At 39.0% G+C, this 18,759-nt stretch overlaps 1 protein-coding gene across 5 annotated transcripts in view; it reads left to right on the top strand.

The window, feature by feature from the left end:
- HLTF (helicase like transcription factor) overlaps positions 1–18,759 on the top strand; it is a 51,083-nt gene that overhangs the window by 21,626 nt on the left and 10,698 nt on the right. For 2 of the 5 annotated variants that reach the window (XM_079100500.1, XM_079100499.1), the window contains exons 10-21: positions 649–742; positions 2,235–2,314; positions 2,402–2,446; positions 3,497–3,586; positions 4,769–4,866; positions 8,702–8,845; positions 9,956–10,094; positions 12,699–12,834; positions 14,339–14,518; positions 16,445–16,569; positions 17,050–17,240; positions 18,589–18,714. In XM_079100500.1, the coding sequence (XP_078956626.1) occupies positions 649–742; positions 2,235–2,314; positions 2,402–2,446; positions 3,497–3,586; positions 4,769–4,866; positions 8,702–8,845; positions 9,956–10,094; positions 12,699–12,834; positions 14,339–14,518; positions 16,445–16,569; positions 17,050–17,240; positions 18,589–18,714 (1,448 nt within the window). The remainder of the gene's footprint in view (positions 1–648; positions 743–2,234; positions 2,315–2,401; positions 2,447–3,496; positions 3,587–4,768; positions 4,867–8,701; positions 8,846–9,955; positions 10,095–12,698; positions 12,835–14,338; positions 14,519–16,444; positions 16,570–17,049; positions 17,241–18,588; positions 18,715–18,759) is intronic. The other 3 variants (XM_079100503.1, XM_079100501.1, XM_079100502.1) reach the window with 3 other exon arrangements.

Below are 18,759 nucleotides of genomic sequence, written 5' to 3'. Positions count from 1 at the left end.
TTTTTTTTTGGTAGGAAAGAAAGCTGTAGGTTGGAAGGTTTGGGGATATAACGAAGAGAATGCTTCACAGGCCTGCGGAAGAAGACGGGCATGAGGACAGTTGGATGAGTTGACATTAAAGCAAAGGGGGAGAGTGGAGGAAGTAGGGAAACGAGTAAGGCGATAGAAAAAGAAGGGTGGGACTGGATCGGTGGAGGCGCTGCCTTTCCTTGTGAGGGACAGGCGATCCAGATGTGAGGACAGAGCCAGGCAGAGGGTGCAGGTCCTGTGGTCAGAATGGCTGCGAGAACTGGAGGAAGGCGTTGGTAAGTGACAGTGACAGCGGCAGCTGCCGATGTCAGCAGCAGCTGTGTGGGATTCTGCTCTGCCTCAGGGACCCCTGCCCCAGCAGCTCTCAGCTGCCTTGCTGGTACAGAGGAAGTCAGCCAGCCTGGGAACTGGCTGGGTGACACCTGGGGAAGGACTGGGTTCTAGGTTGAGAGAAACGTAGCCACTGTCTGTTTCACCGAGAAGATAGAGCATTTGAAAGGAGTGAGTGTTGAGAAAACTGAAGATCAGTATTTGAAAAACCAAGATTTTAAGAGGGGAGGATGCTGGTTTAAGACAATTGGATAATTATCTGTGTATTTGACTTTTTCTTTGAAATAGAAAGATCTAGATGTAGTGAAGAACCCAGTATTTCACATATCAAGGAGAAGAATAAGTATTCCACGTCAGAATTGTCTAGCTCTCGCCCCAAAAGGTAAACTCCTTTCGAGGTTTGATTATATGAAACATTTTTATTTAAACTGTTTTTTTTACATATAGGAAAGAAAGATGACCATTATATCTCATTTACATAGTTATTTCAAATATTTTATTTCTAATTGCCAGTCACTATGACTTGGTTAGATAGAGACCGTTCTCATTTTTATTAGTTGGAAAAAAAGTAATCTTGATCTGCATAAGAAGTGAATTGTTAACGATCACTCACCATTCTACCATCACTTCTTTCCTTATTTCTTTCACCTGGTAATTCAGATCTAGCTCCTGAGTTTTTGTTTTTGTTGAGACTTTAGAAGACTTTTCTTAATAGATTTTAGGAGATGAACACTGCAGAATATTTACTGGATGACTTACAAAACCACTCTTTGCTCGTTTCAGATTTTTTCAGTTCACCTGTAATGGAAATAAGACTTTAGATAGTTGTGGAGAGTATCGTACTGACTTAGGCTACAATATGGGAAGAATTTTAGTAAAATACATCCTACCCTCTGATCCCACCTCGAGTCTTAACGTAACAACTTTATTTACCTCTGAAGGATGTGCACATATGGCTTTTGTCCCACAGTTTGCTGTGGGGTCTGAAGTGTGATTCCATGTCGAGTTCTGCCGGCTCTCCTGCCAACCACAGTCTCTTGACTGGTGTGGATGATCAGTCTGCCATTGATACCCATCGGAACTGAACTCGGAACCCGTACTCGTCGGTTTTCTTCTTATCTAAATAAATCTCAAGTCTCATGGGTGGGAACTGTGAACCTGGCTACAGGTGCCGTTAGGTGGGCTTCACCAGGTGAAAGGACTGGCCGTGCAGTGGTGAGGACAGGAGGCTGCACACCCCTGCAGTTGGTGGATTGTGCCAGCTGCACAGCAGGCTCGCTGTCACCCTGTGGGAGACCTTCCTGCTCCCTCTCTGACTGAGGAAACTGCTGCTTAGGAGAACATAAGGCGACTTGCTTAAAGTCTCCATAGCAAAGTAGTGGCAGATGAGGATTTGAATGTCAGTGGTTTGAATCACTCCAGGGTCATTGCTCCAGCCACTAACCAGTTACATGTTCTACACGAAATTTAGGAAATTTTCCATCATGGATGAATCAGTTTTGCCTTTGGTTGCTTATTTCTTTATATTAGAAGGATTTTCTTTGATAAGAACCTTTTTTTTTTTTTTTTGTTCTAGTTTTAAATAAACGTTTTATTTGAACTCTGAAGTATTAAACTCATTATTAGAATGATTTTTTAGACTTAATTTTTCAAATTTAACAGTAATTATACTGTACTTTGTAAATAAAATGCATATGGTTATGAAAGCAGTATGTTTTCAACAGATTTGACTTTTATAAGTCAAATAAGATCTTTCTCAAAAATTTTTCAAAAAATAAACAGTGACATGACAAAGCATTTGAATTGCATTTACTAAACATTGTTATATCCCATTTTGTTTTGGATTGATTTTCTTTGTGTGTACTTAATTTTAGAAGAAAACTTACTGTCCAGTACGTGGAAAGCAGTGATTCAGAGGAAATTGAAGCAAGTGAATTGCCACAGAAAATGAAAGGTAATGTGTAGTGGGTTGGATTGGTTAATATGTCCTGTATTTCAGTCTTGTATGCCCATTTTAATGTTTATTTTGGTTTTGTTTTAGGCAAATTGAAAAATGTACAATCAGAGACTAAAAGTAGGGCAAAAGGTATGTGTGTACAGTATCTTCTCAATATTCATAATCCACATTGAAGGATTATTAAAGCAAAACACATTGGTTTGCATCTCTGAAGCTTGGAAATTTTTATGAATACATCTTCAACTTTGCTGCTGTATTACATTTGAACAGTTCATAGAACTTCATATGTGTTAAATGAATTAAATAAGGAAAATTCAATGAATAGTTTCAAACAAAAATATAAGGGGTCATACTTAGATCAACTTAAAATACTTTTTACTACTTATAAAATAACTTATATTTTTATGTATAAGTAGTAATTAACAGTTAGGTTGGGAGTGCCTTTTTGGTAATATTCCCTTAAACAGATGTAAATAGTAAAATAATTAGTATTTTTATTTCTTTTCTCTAACCTTAAAACATCCCAGCCCTCCGCATACGCGCGCGCGCGCGCACACACACACACACACACACACACACAGCTGGGGATTGTCCCCTATGTTGGGGATTGAACCCCAGAGTTGCCCTACCACTCAGTATTCTTTCAGTCCTTTTTATTTTTAAATAAAAACTGAGACAGGGTCACAGGGTCTTGGTAAGTTCCTGAGACTGGCTTCCAACTTGGAGTCCTCTTGCCTCAGCCTCCCAAAATGCTGGGATTACAGGCTGTGCCACTCTGCCTGGCATCTCTAAAGTAACATTGTTTACTTTATTCTCCTTTAATTCAGATCATATTGTTGTCCTGAATTAAGAAATTGTATTGCATTTGAAAATTAAGTGATCATCATTGAACTGATCTGAAAATTTAGTAATCTTGTTATTAAGAGTCAAACATCTGTTTCCTTGAAAAAATTTTTCCACCCGAGAGCAGGCTCACACTTTCGTACCATGAGTGATTGCATCTCCTCTCTGAGCTAGAGACACATGCTTATTGTCAGAGGTGACAGTTTTTGTTACCAGATAGTTTTATTCAATAATATAGGCTTGTTACAGAGTGTAAAAATGGTATTCCATTTCCTCTCATAAAGCACAGGAAAGAGTTTGTTGTAAAGAGTCTGATCCTCTGTGGTTTTCCTTCAGCAGGGTCTTCCAAGGTCAAAGAGGACGCAGCGTTCGCATGCGCACTCACTTCACCCAGCCCTACAACAAAGAAGAAAACGCTGAAAAGAGGTAAGTGAATCTGCTAGTTTTCCAGTTTTTGTTTTTTTTATATTTTTTAATGAAAAATTAAATTACAAAAGTTATAAGGCCATATTAAAGAAGTTTAGAAAATAGAGAAAAGGGGAAAAGCCACATGGTGATGTCTTTTCCTTCAGTGCCTTTTCCCATTGTACTTTTTTAAAGGGCAAAAATACGATGGGGTCCCTTCTGGAAGCAGAGGTAGTCTCTAGTGAAGACGCAAAGTGATTTATGGGTGCTTTAGAGTATAATTGCTTAATTTGATTTGGATTAAATTATGATGTTTATTTTTGTTATGATTAAAATTTGCTTTTCATTGAAGAAAATTAGCGATCTTTATGATAAGTTTGTGTTTTGTAGTTAATATGAAAACATTGCTTAAGAGTGAGCAGTTGACATGGAAAGAGATTGACCTGAGGTCACGGAGATCTGGGGCAGTTCATGTCTCTGCCCCTTGGTCTCATCTGTTGTCCACTCGGCATTTCAGCAGACATGTCTCACTTCTCTGCTTTTATCAGCTGCTGTTGTGGGACTTTGGTGTCCAGCTCAGCGTTCCTGGCTATGTTCTCAGCTCGCTTTCTTGCTCCACTTGGTTTTCTTAGGGATTGTCACCCAGAATGCGGCACCCTCCTTAGCCCTCCCTCTCAAACCTCCTCCAGCCCACAATTTCTGTCTCACGTCATGTTTAATCTTTTTCTTTGTGTCTGTCACTGCCTGGCGTCACTGAGTACATCTGCGGCCCACCTCCTCCACTGGCGTGTAAGCACCTGAGTCGTTCTGACTGTGTCCTGTTGGTTAGAGACCTGCCCTGTGGAACAGGGAGGGATGCAGTTGGAGTGGCAGAGTAGAGCTCACTTGGGGCAGCCTGGAGTGCAGACGCTGCGAGAGTCAGGAGCCGTAAGAGCAGATCTGACAGAATGAGTACTGTGGACACCGGGCAGCGGTGCAGGCTGCCTCCTCGAGCGTCCCTGGGCACAGTCTTCTGCTCTTCTGATAAGCACTCTCTGGGGCTTTAGGTTTTTAAAGTGACAGAGCAAAATCGAGTCCCTATTCCTTCATGGCTGCTTCGTTTTAATTCTGCTCAGTTTCTCTTCTCATGGGGCAGATGATTGCTACCTCCTTACTGACGTGTCCCCCCCCCCCGCAAAATCATTGTCAATGATTTCTCCTTAGGAGCATCTGCAGTGGAGGGTTCAAAGAAAACTGATGTTGAAGAGAGGCCAAGAACAACACTGATTATCTGCCCACTGTCTGTGTTAAGCAACTGGATTGTAAGTTTTTGAAGCCATTGTTTAAAATGTGGTGTAATTTATATTTGTCTTATTAAATGTATTCTGTTAGAAGTATACTTACACCTGTAATCCCCCAGCCAGGGAGGCTGAGGCAGGAGATCGCAAGTTCAAAGTCTGCTTCAGCAATGGTGAGGCGCTAAGCACCTCAGTGAGACCCTGTCTCTAAATAAAGTACAAAATAGGGCTGGGGATGTGGCTCAGTGGTGAAGTGCCCCGAGTTCAATCCCCAGTACAAAAAAAAAACAAAAGAAATATGCTTTGTCATGATTTTATGTGTTAGGCGAATTGAGATTATGTCTGCTGAGTCAAAGTAATTTTTCTTTGGAGATTTATGGTAAAGAACTTCTGATGTGAAATTTGATTTATATTTTTGCCTTTGCCACTTTTGTTCCCTGAAAGGAAAGGATATATAATTTAAGATTCCACCATATTTACCAACTTACTATCAGACCTTCCTTTTCTGATAATTCCATTCATGGTAATTTATTTTTATAACACAAAGAACTCCTGTCTGCTTGGTTTGTTCTTAAGTTCTTTTTATAGATTGTTCTCATTAATCCTCACAACTAGTATTCTCATTTATTAGGTGATCAAATTGAAACAGAGAGGTTAAGTAACTTGCCCAAGGTTACCCAGGAAGCCCATGATGGAACTTGGGTGCAGTGTCCAACACTGGGACTCTTGAGCCTGTGCGTTCAAGGTTGCCCACCAGAGGAGTTCGTGTCCCCCACCCCCACCCCACAGATTGCTTTTCTCTTCCAAGTCATAACATTGGAACAGAATCACTTTTATGTGCAAGTGTTAGGAGCAGCCTGCTTCTTTGGCAGTTGGAGCTTCAGGCCTCATACTGTAATGAAGTAATGAGTCTTTCGGAAGCACAGTGAGCGTCCACTGGGTGTGCACTTGCATTCCTGTAGCCTCCGAGGTTGTCTGCTCTGTCTCCCCTTTCATGTGAGAGGAGGAACTCTCGCACCTCTCTTTGAGACTGTACCTTGGTGTGCACTTTGCCCTTGCTCTTCCCCCACTTGATAACTCATCCTCTTCCCTCGGGCGGTCATGAGGCGCGCCGGGTCTTTTTATGTTCCTGTGCGCTCCTCTGAGGAGCCCTCACCTTGGTTGCTGCTCCCCTGCTCTTGGTCACTGCCAGACCTCAGGGTTGGTCTGCTTGGTGCCTCTCTTACTCTCTCCTCGTGGTCCTCGGGCTGCTGCCTCCAGTGGTCGGAATTGCATTGGAAAAGTTGGTGATTAGCGAATTGTCAACTTCTGGGCCTGTTCTCGACTGCACGTGTTTCTTCTTGACCTCATGTATTCCTTAGGTATTGGCGTAACGTATTTCTTCTTCACTTTATGCAGACTTGACTTCCATGACAGGGCTTCTCTGTTTAAGTTTTTGGTTTGTTTTACAAAAAGGAAATGATGACACCTCTTCTCTCAGTGCATCCATTTTCCTCTTAGGACTGGATGAGTTTTAGTGATCTCTTCCTCTTTTTTGTTTTGAATACAACTTTCTCTTTCTTTTGATGCTTGGTTTCTCCTGGGAGGGCAGGGCCTGCACCCCTGAATGGCTGTGTGGTGAGGCTTAAAAATACTAATGGAAGCACACACAGTGTAATGGTGATTCTTCAAAGGCGTGGTATGTGGGGATGTAGTGTAAAACTGGGTTATCAGTATTTCTTTATAATTTTATATTTGGAAACCAAAAGTTTGAGCAATATTAACTTAGTAAATGAAACTTCCAAAGTCTTGTCTACTGAGGTTACATGAAAATGGAAAGGAATGAGGGGTGGTTGGGCATGTAGGGGTTGGAGGTAAAGAGCTTTCCAGTTTCTCAACAGTCTGCCCTCTCTCAAGTAAGCGACAAAATGTTTTAAAGAGCAGGTGGAAACTTATTTTTCTTTTTTCCCCCCCTCCAAATAAGGAGAATAATCCAGTTAAGGGATTAAGGCCTGGGGACAGTCCCTCTTCTACCACATATTAATTCTGGATATTTGGACGTGTTGCTTAATGTTTTAGTCAGCTTTTTCTTTGCTATGACCAAAACACCTGAGAAGAACAGCTTAGAGAAGGGAAAGTTTATTTGGGACTTGTGGTTTTAGAGGTCTCAGTCCCCAGATGGCTGAGTCCATTACTCTGAGACAACATGTCATGGGGAAGGTCCCAGCAGAGGACAGCTGTCAGCTCATGGTGGGCAGGAAGCAGAGGGATGGGGTGACAGACCCATAGGGAGGATGATGCTCCCCCCACCTCCTCCAGCCACGCCCCACCTGCATATGGTTGCCACCCACCCATTCAAATTAGGATGGACTGATTAGGTTACAGCTTATGATCTCTTCATTTTACCTCTGAATACCCCTGTAGTAGTAGGAGCTTTTGGGTCCACCTCAACACTTAGCCTGTCGTTTTCTGTGGAGAGGACGTAGGTATACATGTAGTACCTGGCACAGTATCTAGAAACACGGCAGTGGTAGTTCTTGCTCCAGAAAAGTGGGTTTTGTCTTATTCTCAATCTAACCCTTTCACAAGTACGCTGTGCTGTTGTATCACCACCCTCTGATTCAGAGTGTTCATGTAGAATTCTTTCTCAATACTAGATTTCTTCTCTGTCAGATTTCCTGATGAAAATTCTCTCCATATTTTTACGTTTATCTCTTCATATTTCACGTTTACTTCTTTGCGTTTTTCCTGTTCTGTTTCATGTTGCAAGCTCTCTTTAAACCACAGTGGTCTGGGTTTACTCTCACCTGCTCTGGAAGCGTTTGAGAGACCTTCTTGGACCTCCTTGTGGTGGCCACTGAGCCCCTTTCTCTGTGCGTCTAATTTTGTAACTCATCTCTAAACCTTTTGAAGTAGAGAAAGAATGAACATGAATTACAAATTAAAAGTCATCCTTGTATTCCTTCTTGAAATCTGACCTTTGGCTCTCAGGTTGTGTCTTTGCTACCCAAACTTTCCAACCACTGTTTCTCTGCCTTTTTTCTGCTTCCTGTTAAGTCTGCTTTTTCTTCTATCCTTTAAGGCATGGTATTTTTTAAAATTATGAGGCATTTAATGAGATCTGCATTTACTCAGAAAGTTTTAATAATTACCAGAAGCTGGACACATTTGCATCTTTTCTTTGCTGAAGTGTGACACCCTTTCTCCCAATACACGCGTGAGAGCACTCTCAATATTGACAGGCATGCTGCCTGACCACCTTCTATTTTTGTTGTGCATTCTAATCCTAATTTTTTTTTTTCCTTAAAATCTTCCAGGTCTCTTGTTTTTATGTTTTATGAAAACAAAACGAAAGGCCACAAGGCAGGGACAGTTTCTTATTTTCCCCTTTTCAGCTGCACCATTGTTGTGGTCGATACTTGTCAGATAGCAGGCCTGCTAAAGTGAACGAAAGAACGGGTACTGTGCTTGAATCTCGCCCTACTTCCTTGGAAATAATAGTTGCTGTTCTTTTTATGTTTAATTTTGATATTAGTCTCATAACTCATTGAAAGCATTGAAAAGCATTTTTATTAAAACATTAAATTTTAAAAATGCTAATTTCTGTTTGAAAGAAGCTTGATAACTTTTTTTTTCCTTTAAAATGGAATGGCTTATTTCTGGTAGGCCCAGGCAGAATATATGTAATATACTACTATATGTGTCAGTTTTCCTGACGACGTAATAATAATTAATAGTTGTCATTATTATCTTCATTAGTTTTGATTACAGAGAAATTTATTTCATGCAATTTTGGTAGCTTGATTTGTGACACTACTGCCAGGACTGTATTTCTTATCTACATAATACATCATTAAAAATATTTCTCATTTTCTTCTAGGACCAGTTTGGACAACATATAAAATCAGAAGTGCACTTGAATTTTTATGTTTATTATGGTCCTGATCGTATTAGAGACCCAACCTTGCTTTCAAAACAGGATATTGTTTTGACTACATACAACATTTTAACCCATGACTATGGAGTAAGTATGCTGATATTTAAAGATTTAAGGTTGAATTTAAGGACTGTTATTCTTCAGGTTTCTAATGTGTTCTAAAATGCAAACTATACTTTTTTTCCTAATTCTTAGTGTGTAGAAAATAATTAGAATCTTTTAAAAATACTTGGTCAAAAAAGGGAGGATTGTATTTTCTTTAGATACTAATTTGGGAATGTTTTCCATTTAGGACATTTTTAGTTAAAATTTTAACTTTGGATTTGTAACAAATGTAGCAGTTTATAAATGAATTATTTTTTATCCTGGAAAATCGTTTTCTGTCATAATGATTTGATTAGTATTTTGGTTTAAACATAAGCTTTTTCTGCAGCTGCAGTTAATGAGTTTCCTGATTCTTTTAGGAATCTAATTGTTGTTTACTTACATAATTCAAGTCATTCAGTTAAAACTTTTTTGAAAATACCTTTTAGTCACAATTTCAGTGTTCTCATGAAAATAGAAGGGAGATCAGTAGAACAGAGAAAGGAAATGGGGGAGGGAGGAGGGGAGGTACTCGGGAACAAAATTGTCCAAATTATATTATTATATTGTGTGTAAGTACAAATATGTAACAGTGAATTCACCACTATGTATAATTACTAAGCACCAATAAGTAGTCCTAAAAAAAGACAAGATGGAGGAAAAACTAATTTTAGACTTCTGGTAAGAATGTTACCTTTATATAAAAGAAATCAAGGTTGTTACATTGGAAGAATTCTTACAATTTTTTATCATCATTGTGTGTAAATCTGAGGCAGAACAGTTCAGGGCATCCGCCAGTGTGATTCTGCAGAGAGCTAGACATGGATTTGAGGGCAGGCTCTGCGACTGCCTAGTGATGGTTCTTTGGCCAACATCCTTAGTGCCTTGGGCTTCAGTGTTCTTACCTATAATAATGCTCTCAGCTTGTGAGTATTCAGTACTTTAATGTGTATAGTTCTTGAATTAAAAGCAGTGGTGGGCACATAGTAAGTGTTGATGTCAAAAAATAGCAGCAATTATTATTAAGCAAATTATATGAAGTACTGTGTTACTTTCCTGGGTTTTTTTTTTTTTTTTTTTTTTTAACTCTCACAACCCATTCATTCATTTCAGACTAAAGGTGATAGTCCATTACATAGCATAAGGTGGTTAAGAGTGATCCTGGATGAAGGCCATGCCATACGAAATCCAAATGCTCAGCAGACAAAAGCTGTACTTGATTTAGAAGCAGAAAGGAGATGGGTGTTGACAGGTAATCATAGCATTAAACTTATTTTTACCTTACATCTTTTTTGATTCCTTTTTAAAATTGACATGTAAGTATTATAATATTTATGGGGTACCATTGATATTTCAAGATACATATACATTGTAAAATCAAATCAGGGTAAACTTATCTAGCTCCTTAATCTTTTATCTTCCTTGGTGAAAACAAAATCCTTTCTTTTGACTGTTTTGGAGAATATTAACATTGTAGTCCCCCCAGAACTAACTTCTAGCTGTACCTTAGAACCCACTGAGGAAGCTTACGCTGCCCGCAGCCTGCTCCTCTCCTCAGCCTCTGGTCACCACTTCTGTGAGATCAGCTCTGTATTCCATATTGTTTTCCATATTCCGTGACGCCTGTATTAATTTGCATTCCCACTAACAGTGCTCAAGGGCTTTCTTTTCCCGTGTCCTTGCCAGGATTTGTCTTTTGTCTTTGCTCATAGTCATTCTGAATGAAGTGAGGCAATGTCTCCTTATGGTTTTTATTTGCATTTCTTTTGTGAATAATGATGTTGAACATATTTTTCATATACCTGCTAGGAATTTTTGTATCTTTTTTTGGGAAATGTCTACTTAGATGTATTGCCCATTTAAAAATATTTTTTTTCTTTTACTGTTAATTTCTGGAGTTCCTTATATATTCTGGATACCAACCCTTGTCACATACAGAGTTTCAGATAATTTTTTCCGTTCTGTAGGTTGTCTCTTCACTGATGATTGTTTCCTTTGTTGTGTGAAGCTTTTTACCTTCATGTTAATTCTATTTGTCTATTTTTTATTTTGTTTCCTGTGCTTTGGGGATCTTATCCAAAACAAAAAAGAAAGAAAATCTTTGCTCATTTCAGTGTCCTGAAACATTTTACATGTTTTCTTCTAAGAGTTCTAGGTCTTGCATTTAAGTCTTCAATCCATTTCAAGTTGATTTTTTAAACTGGTAAGATATAGGGGTCTAGTCTAGTTTCATTCTTCTGCACAGGGATTTCCAAATTTCCCTGCATCATTTATTGAAAAGGCCCTTTTCTTGTGCCTGGTCTCAGCACCTCTGCTCTCTGTTCTGTTCCACTGGCCTGTGTATCTGTTTTTATGCCAGTGTGATGCTATTTTGATTATTACAGCTTTTTGGTTGATGGTTGAAGTCGGGTGGTGTAGTCCTTCTGCTCTGTTCTTTTTGCTCAAGATTGCTTTGGCTGTTCAGGAGTTTGTGATTCCATGTGAATTTTAGAATATATTTTTCTTTTCTAGATCTGTGAAGAATGTCTTTGGCATTTTGATACAGATTTTATTGAGTCTGTAGATCACTTTGGGTGCTGTGGACATTTTCTCAGTATTGGTTTTTCCAATCTGTGGCAGGATGTTTTTCATTTTATTTTTGTATCCTCTTCAGTTTCATCACTGTTTTCTAGTTCTCCTTGTAGACACCTTTTGCCTCTTTGGTTATATTTATTCCTAAGTTGGTTGGTTGGTTGTAGCTGTTGTAAATGGGATTTTTCCATTTCTTTTTTCAGATAGTTTGCTGTTGCCATACAGAAATGCTCCTGATTTTTGCATGTTGATTTTTATATCCTGCAACTTTGCTGAATCATTAATTTGTTATAAAAGTTTTTTGGTGGGGAGGTGCTGTGGGAGTCTTGGGGGTTTTTTATGTGTAAAACCATGTCCTCTGTTAACAGTGACAGTCTTAAACCCCTTTTCCAATTTGGATGCACTTTATTTTTTTCTCTTGCTTGGTTACTCTAGTTAGAACCAATATGAAAGTGGTAAAAGGGGGTATCTTGTGTTAAATTTTTTAAAAAATTAATTTTGGGGACTGTGATATAAGTGGTAGAGTGCTTATCTAATACAGAAAACCTTGGGTTCAAGCCCCCATACTGCAAAAGAAAGAAACTTTAAAACGTATTGTTAAGTAAGTTGGTGGGGTGTAACTTTGTGAACTTTGATTAAAGAGTCTACCCTAAAATTAATCATAGAAATGATTCAATCAAATGTTTCGAAATGTTCTTTATAGTTGCCCATGATATAACATCTTTGGGGTCATAGTTAATTTATGGAATCTGCTTATTCTTGAACCTCAGGGAAGAGTAGACACTTTAGTCCTATAATCAGAATCTTGATTTTTCTATTGTCCATCTTAGAGCCTGTTTGCTATTCATGATACCCTTATTGGAAGATGGGAAACAGAATATAAATTTATATTAGTTGCTTATTTTTCTTGCTAGTGCTATTTATTTTAAAACCAGATAAGCTAGATTGTATACATTGAAGATAAAGTGGAGTTTACTGGGTTTGTAGTCTTTTTCTCCCACCTAAGTTGACAAGTGAGAGCTAAAAGTTAAAGTAAAACTATTTTGAGATGTATATATGTTTAACAGAGGACTTCAGGCACAGCTGATCATGGTGGGCTTATACAGTGTCTGTTTTACCTGTTTTGTTGGGTTGTACAGGACAGATGTTCTTAAGAGCCGATAGGGACTGGGGATGTGATCCAGTGCTAAGAGTGGTTGCCTAGCATGCGTGAAGTCCCAGGTTTGGTTTCAGAACTTCCAGAAAAGAAATAGGAGGAGTTTTAACAGTTTCCTGTTATTTTTAGGTACACCTATCCAGAATTCTTTAAAGGACTTGTGGTCTCTTCTCTCCTTTTTAAAACTTAAACCATTTCTTGATAGAGAATGGTGGCATAGGACAATACAGCGTCCCGTCACAATGGGAGATGAAGGAGGACTTAGGTAAGTCATTGCACTATAGCTGATGTGTTCATTAGTGACAGTGGAACTGATTGCCACTTCTATTACTCTTTTTGACTCTTGACTTCACTTTCTAAAAAAGTGTGTACTTTATCCCTTTGACTTTTATCCCATAGTGACTTTTTTGGAGAGACCAAAGATTTCTAATTACCAATAACTACTCTTTCCCTGTTTTAGCCAGACTGAAAGGAAAGGCAGAGCTTTGTGGTCTCTGTGTTGCTGTTACCTCTGAAGCCACCACTAATAGATTGAGCAGTGACAGGAAAAGCAGTATCCTTAAGGATGCTATGAGCCTTAAACTTCCATGATTCATATAGTTTTGTAGAGTGATGACTGAATGATGTGATATATAGTGACTTCAACAAGTTTTTATGAGAGGATATTTCGTATGGTTGTTTCTGGTGGACACAGATAAAAGTCGAGCACATAAATGAAAACTCAACTTGGTGACAGCCTTTTGCCATGTGCTAGGCTAATGTGGTTCATTTTTCGTCTTAGAGCAGTGATTTTTAAACTGAGGAATTGGAACCCATTAGTGAGTTATAAAGTTGTTACAAAGGTTGTAGTCAGCATTGAAAGCAGAAAATGAAACAGTAGAAGAGAAAATAAGAGTTCAGAGTTCATCATACATGATAAGTATTGTTTTGAGAAGTATTTATCTGTGTTATATGTGTTTATGTTTGGCAGATTTCAGTGTGTTTCTTACTATGAGTTACAGTGAAAAAGATTCAGAAGCCACTATCTTAGTTGGCATAACTGTCCACTTGACTTCTCAGAACTAGCTATTTAAATTCAGGTTAAGGAATTGTATTTATATTTCACTGTTGGGGAAGTATACATCGATTCCTAAAGAGGTGATATGCCTCCTTTAATTCTGATGCTCAGAGGGAGATGTAAAGATTGTGGAATTAAGATGGTGTTTCTCCCTCCTGAATTCTCACATCATATTTTTATTTTGGGGACACTCACTACTTACAAAAATTACTTTTGATTTTCATATGACATTGTTGATTTTCATATGCTAGAACATAAGATTTTTTTTAAAGCTTTTCTTTAACTTACCAAGTAAAATTGTTTATTTTGGTTCCTGGAAGGTAGGATCTCACCCATATTTGTATTCTTACAACATTTAATGAAGCACCGTGTAATTACAGCATAAGAATTTGAGCCTTGACTATTTGATGATGTAGTTGATGAGACAATTCAGAGTTAATGACTAGAACAAAAAGGGAGAGAGCACTTAAGAAAAGAAGACAGGATTTAAGAAGTTTAAACTTATGATTGGTATTTAGTTGAGACAAAATTTCAGTGCACTTATAATGATTTTCTGTTTGTAGACTGAGTCTGGGAGCATCAGATTGGATAAAACCTCAAACAGGGATTTTTGTAAAAAGCTTTACTCAGGTTATAAGATGATAGTAAGTTAAAATTTTCTTTTTTGTTACGTAGAAATAAAAAGTTAAATAATCTTTTTTTTTCCAACTAGGCGTTTACAGTCCTTAATTAAAAATATCACACTTAGAAGAACAAAGACAAGCAAAATTAAAGGAAAGCCTGTTTTGGAGTTACCAGAACGTAAAGTATTTATTCAGCACATTACACTTTCAGATGAAGAGAGAAAGATTTATCAATCAGTGAAAAATGAAGGCAAAGCTACTATTGGAAGGTATGAAGAAAGAGCCATGTTCAAATTTTCTTTCTTTGTTTCCCATTAACTGAATTGCAATTTTTTTTTTTTTTTTTTTACCTTAGCACTAAATTCTCAAATGTATTGAAAGATAATTTGCTTCTGTGGTTTACAGGCTTTTTTGTTTTTAAATTAATAGTTGAGGTGAATGAAATAATAGTGTATTTCACCAGGTAAGTAATTCCTTAAGGCTGGAAAAAAATTACATAAAATCATAAGTTCTGAATTGTTAGTCAGAAGACCTTGCTTGCTTTTGGTTTTGACTGTCTCGTGGGAGTACATAAAAATCATTGGGAAATGGTTGGATGGATGGATAGATGAATGGATGGCTAGATAGATAGGTAAACTTATTAAGGGCCAAAACCGTGAGGGGGATGTACACATTTAAATGAATTAAGAGTTTAAAAAGTTACTGTAGATTCATCAAAGAGAAAAGTATGAAGAAAGTTAAGAAAGTTATAGTGCAAGAAAGAAGGGGTATTCAGTAGTGTCCCATGGTGAGGGGACTCAGAAGCAACCATCTAATTTTGTGATCAGGAGTTACTGGGGTAAACTCTCAGAACGAGGAAGTGGGTTGCAGAGAAAGGGAGGCTGTGGGACTGGACCGGATTTCACTAAGGAAGAAGAAAATGAGACCAGTATGTCGGGTTGATGCTTGATTGCTAGCCCTGCTTTTTAATGGGCTTGGGAACTGCTTTTAAGGGGAAGAGAATGGACAGTGCTACGGATTCAGAGGTGAAGACAGCAGGGGTGTAGAGGGAGGGAAGCCCAGAGGGAGCAAAAAGCCTCCAGAGTCAGCAGTGGGCCGCAAGGCCAGGCATCTCCAGGGGAAGGCAGATCTGCTGGCCTCGCAGCTGTCTTTAAAAGGCAAGGTGTTCAGAGTGGCAGGGTGCTCTCTGTGCGGGGGATATGTGTAGAGAAATTAGACAATAGGACTTGCCGACAAAATGAACAAAATGTGGAAATCTGAGAGTGGGAACTGATGAAACTGACCACGAAGGAGTAGGAATTGGTTGAAATTGAGTCTGCCAAGCGAAAGCATGTTTGATGTGCCCGCCTCTGGGGACCAGAAGGAAGAGCTGCGTGTGGGAGAGCAGGACTGCAGAAGTAGGGCTTCCTCCCAGCCCGAGAACTTGAGTGGGGTTGGGTCCAGAGTGGCCATGGTAGAAGCCAGGTCATCTTTTCAGAGCACTTTGTCTTCACCTTAAGGATATTTTTTTAAGGAAGAAGAGTTTTATTGAGTGCCATGAAGTCGTGGCGGTATCCTTGGTCATAATTTGTTCTATGCAGTGTTTCTCTGGTGACTTCTTTTGCTGCCTACCTTGCTCTGTGCTCACTAGTACTTAACAATAAGTATCTTGAATTCTTTCTGCACTAGTATTTGCTTGTCCAGATTCACGTGATGTTCATGCCCATGTACCCGGCCAGCAGGAAATATCTCAGTTTACATTTTCGGGATCCATGTCTGTTCTAGATTTTATCGGTCTGCACGCAACAGATGTGAGGCACTGCAGTGTGTCTGTATGGAGTGCTGTGCGGTGCCTGTTTTCTGAAACACTGTGTTCACACACTTCCTCATGCAGCTGGCCTTGCCTCCTTTTGTTGTAAACGTGTGCAGAGAAGCTCAGTCACCAGGCTGGCTGTCTGCGTGTGCACGTGGGAGAGGCCAGCTGTCCCTTCAGAGCGTGCCGTCTGGCTTGAAGAACGGTGGTTCACGGGCCATTCCTCCCGGCATCCTGTCCAGCTGCTTCCGCAGCTGGCAGCCGTTGCTCACCTGTCGTACTTGCTGGTGAACACACCTCTCTCGGCTTCTTGGAAGTTTGCCTCTGGCCTTCGTTCTTGTTCTGAAGTGACTTCCAGAGAAGATGTTCAGAGGCTCTCGTAATGTTGGTGTTTCTGTTTTAGGTACTTTAATGAAGGGACTGTCCTCGCACACTACGCAGACGTCCTGGGTCTTCTGCTTAGACTGCGGCAGATTTGTTGTCACACTCACCTTCTCACGAATGCAGTGTCTTCCGGCGGCCCCTCAGGTAAGAAGCGCGACGGAGACCTGCATTGTGTTTGTCAGAAGTACTTCCGGTCAGGATGAGAAGTTTTTTATGTGGCTTAAAATGGTTTCTTGTTTCATTCTGCCACGTGGACATTGTTTATTAAAGGGCTTAACCGAGAATATACTCAAGAACTTTTTACCAGCGAAAGGGAATTATGGGGCTCTTGCAGGATTGCTGGAGGTAGACACCTGGGGGAAAGATGCAGGCCGGACCTGACTCTCACTCTGCTCCTCTAGCCTGGTCAGGCCGCAGCAGGGCTTCTATAGGAGGTGTGCTAGGGTCATCTATTGTTTTATCTTCTGAATTTTTCTTAAAATTTCAAATTTAAGCCATGCTTTTTGCCCATGACCAAAAAAAGGTGAAAAGACTACCTATGTTGGCAAGCGGCCCTTTGCCTTATGTAAGGTAGATTAACTGTCTAGTCATGTTATAAATCTTGCTCTGAAATTAATTTTTCAGCCTTTTCTCTAGGAAATGATACACCTGAAGAATTGAGAAAGAAGTTAATAGGGAAGATGAAGTTAATTCTGAGCTCAGGTTCAGATGAAGAATGTGCAATTTGCTTGGATTCTTTGACAGTTCCTGTGATAACACATTGTGCACATGTATTTTGTAAACCTTGTATTTGCCAGGTCATTCAGAATGAGCAGGTAAGTACTCTGTTCAGTATAGCATAACTGCGGTATGGACTGGCGTGCCTTTCCTTAGTGTAATGGAAACCCAGTTCCAAGGAAATAGGAGTTTTGCACTTGTATTTAATAACGACCTTTTCAATGGTTAATTATTTCAATATCTTCATAGATGATAACGTTTCTTGTGGTTATTCCCTTTTAACATAAAAAGACTTTTTTGGAGCACTGTTTGACAGTAATCCTACTTCTGTGTACTTCTTAAATCATTGCTTATAAATACACTGATGAGGTAAGGCTCAAAGATAATTTCCATTTTACAACAGCCATATTTTTTATAAAAAGAAACATGAAATTGATTTTAATAATGCACCTTAATCCAGTGTAGCTAAAATAAAAATGTGATACGTTACTTTTTTTTTAACTTAAGTCTTCAAATTTTGGTGGTATTGTACACACCTGTCACCTAAGTTTGGCTCACTTAAAATTAATTGACATGTGATTATTTGCCATTTTATTGGATAAAGTAGATCTAAATTCTTCTATGTCATAAAATTTTTTGAGGTAGAATAAATCCTTTTAAGCAGTGCTTCAACTAGTATAAATATTTTTAACATTTTGATGTAACATGTAGGATACATTTAGAAAAAATGGACAAATTACAGTTGTACAGTAGGGAGTTATCATAATTATAAGGTAAACACATCCATGTAAACTGCTGCCCACATATCCCTGTATCTCCTTCCAATCCTCTACCATCTTCATCCTCCCAAAAGGTAGCACTAGCATACTGAGTTCTAAGAGTTTTAGTTTCAGAATCTTTTCTTATTGTAGTGGTGTTGTATGTAGTTAAGATATGATCTAATTTTACTAGCAGGTCTTAGTATAAACAGACGACAGATGTTGCTTTGAACAACAAAAGCAATAAATCACAACCTGATACGGGTTGGCAGATCTGGACAACTGTATATTTAAGCTGTCATAAGCTTTATAAACCGTTAGCTTCACAAGCCAGTAAGAATGATTTTGTTTTTTCTGAAGAATTGTTCCAAATAGGGTTGCACATTAGAGTTAGGTTCAAGACACTCTCATTCGTGGTTTCTTAACTTGTCTGCAGATGATGTGGTATTTAGCATCTCAAGCTCTTGCTGTCTGTCAAGGCCACGTACTTTTGCTGCCTCCTTTACCCCATGCCTCCAAGGCCGTTACACTGAAGTTCAACATGTACAGATTTACCTTAAGGGACTGAATCTGGCTTAATAAAATGCTGGCATGAGGGACACAGAGTCTCTCATATATTTAAAAATTTTTAGGCAAATTTATATTCTATTTCTTTAATCAGTGTGGCTCATATTTTGTTCTTTAACAGCCACATGCTAAATGCCCTTTATGCAGAAATGATATACATGGAGACAATTTATTAGAATGTCCTCCAGAAGAACTGGCATGTGACAGTGAGAAAAAGTCCAATATGGAATGGACGTCCAGCTCAAAGGTAAAGTACACACGTGCAGATATTCACGTGTTTGTCATATAAGGA

The sequence above is a fragment of the Sciurus vulgaris genome (assembly GCF_902686455.1).
Source record: "Sciurus vulgaris genome assembly, chromosome: 10".
Classification (NCBI taxonomy): Eukaryota; Metazoa; Chordata; class Mammalia; order Rodentia; family Sciuridae; genus Sciurus; species Sciurus vulgaris.
Note: the sequence above shows the minus strand (reverse complement) of the source record. Positions and strands in the feature narration are given on the sequence as shown.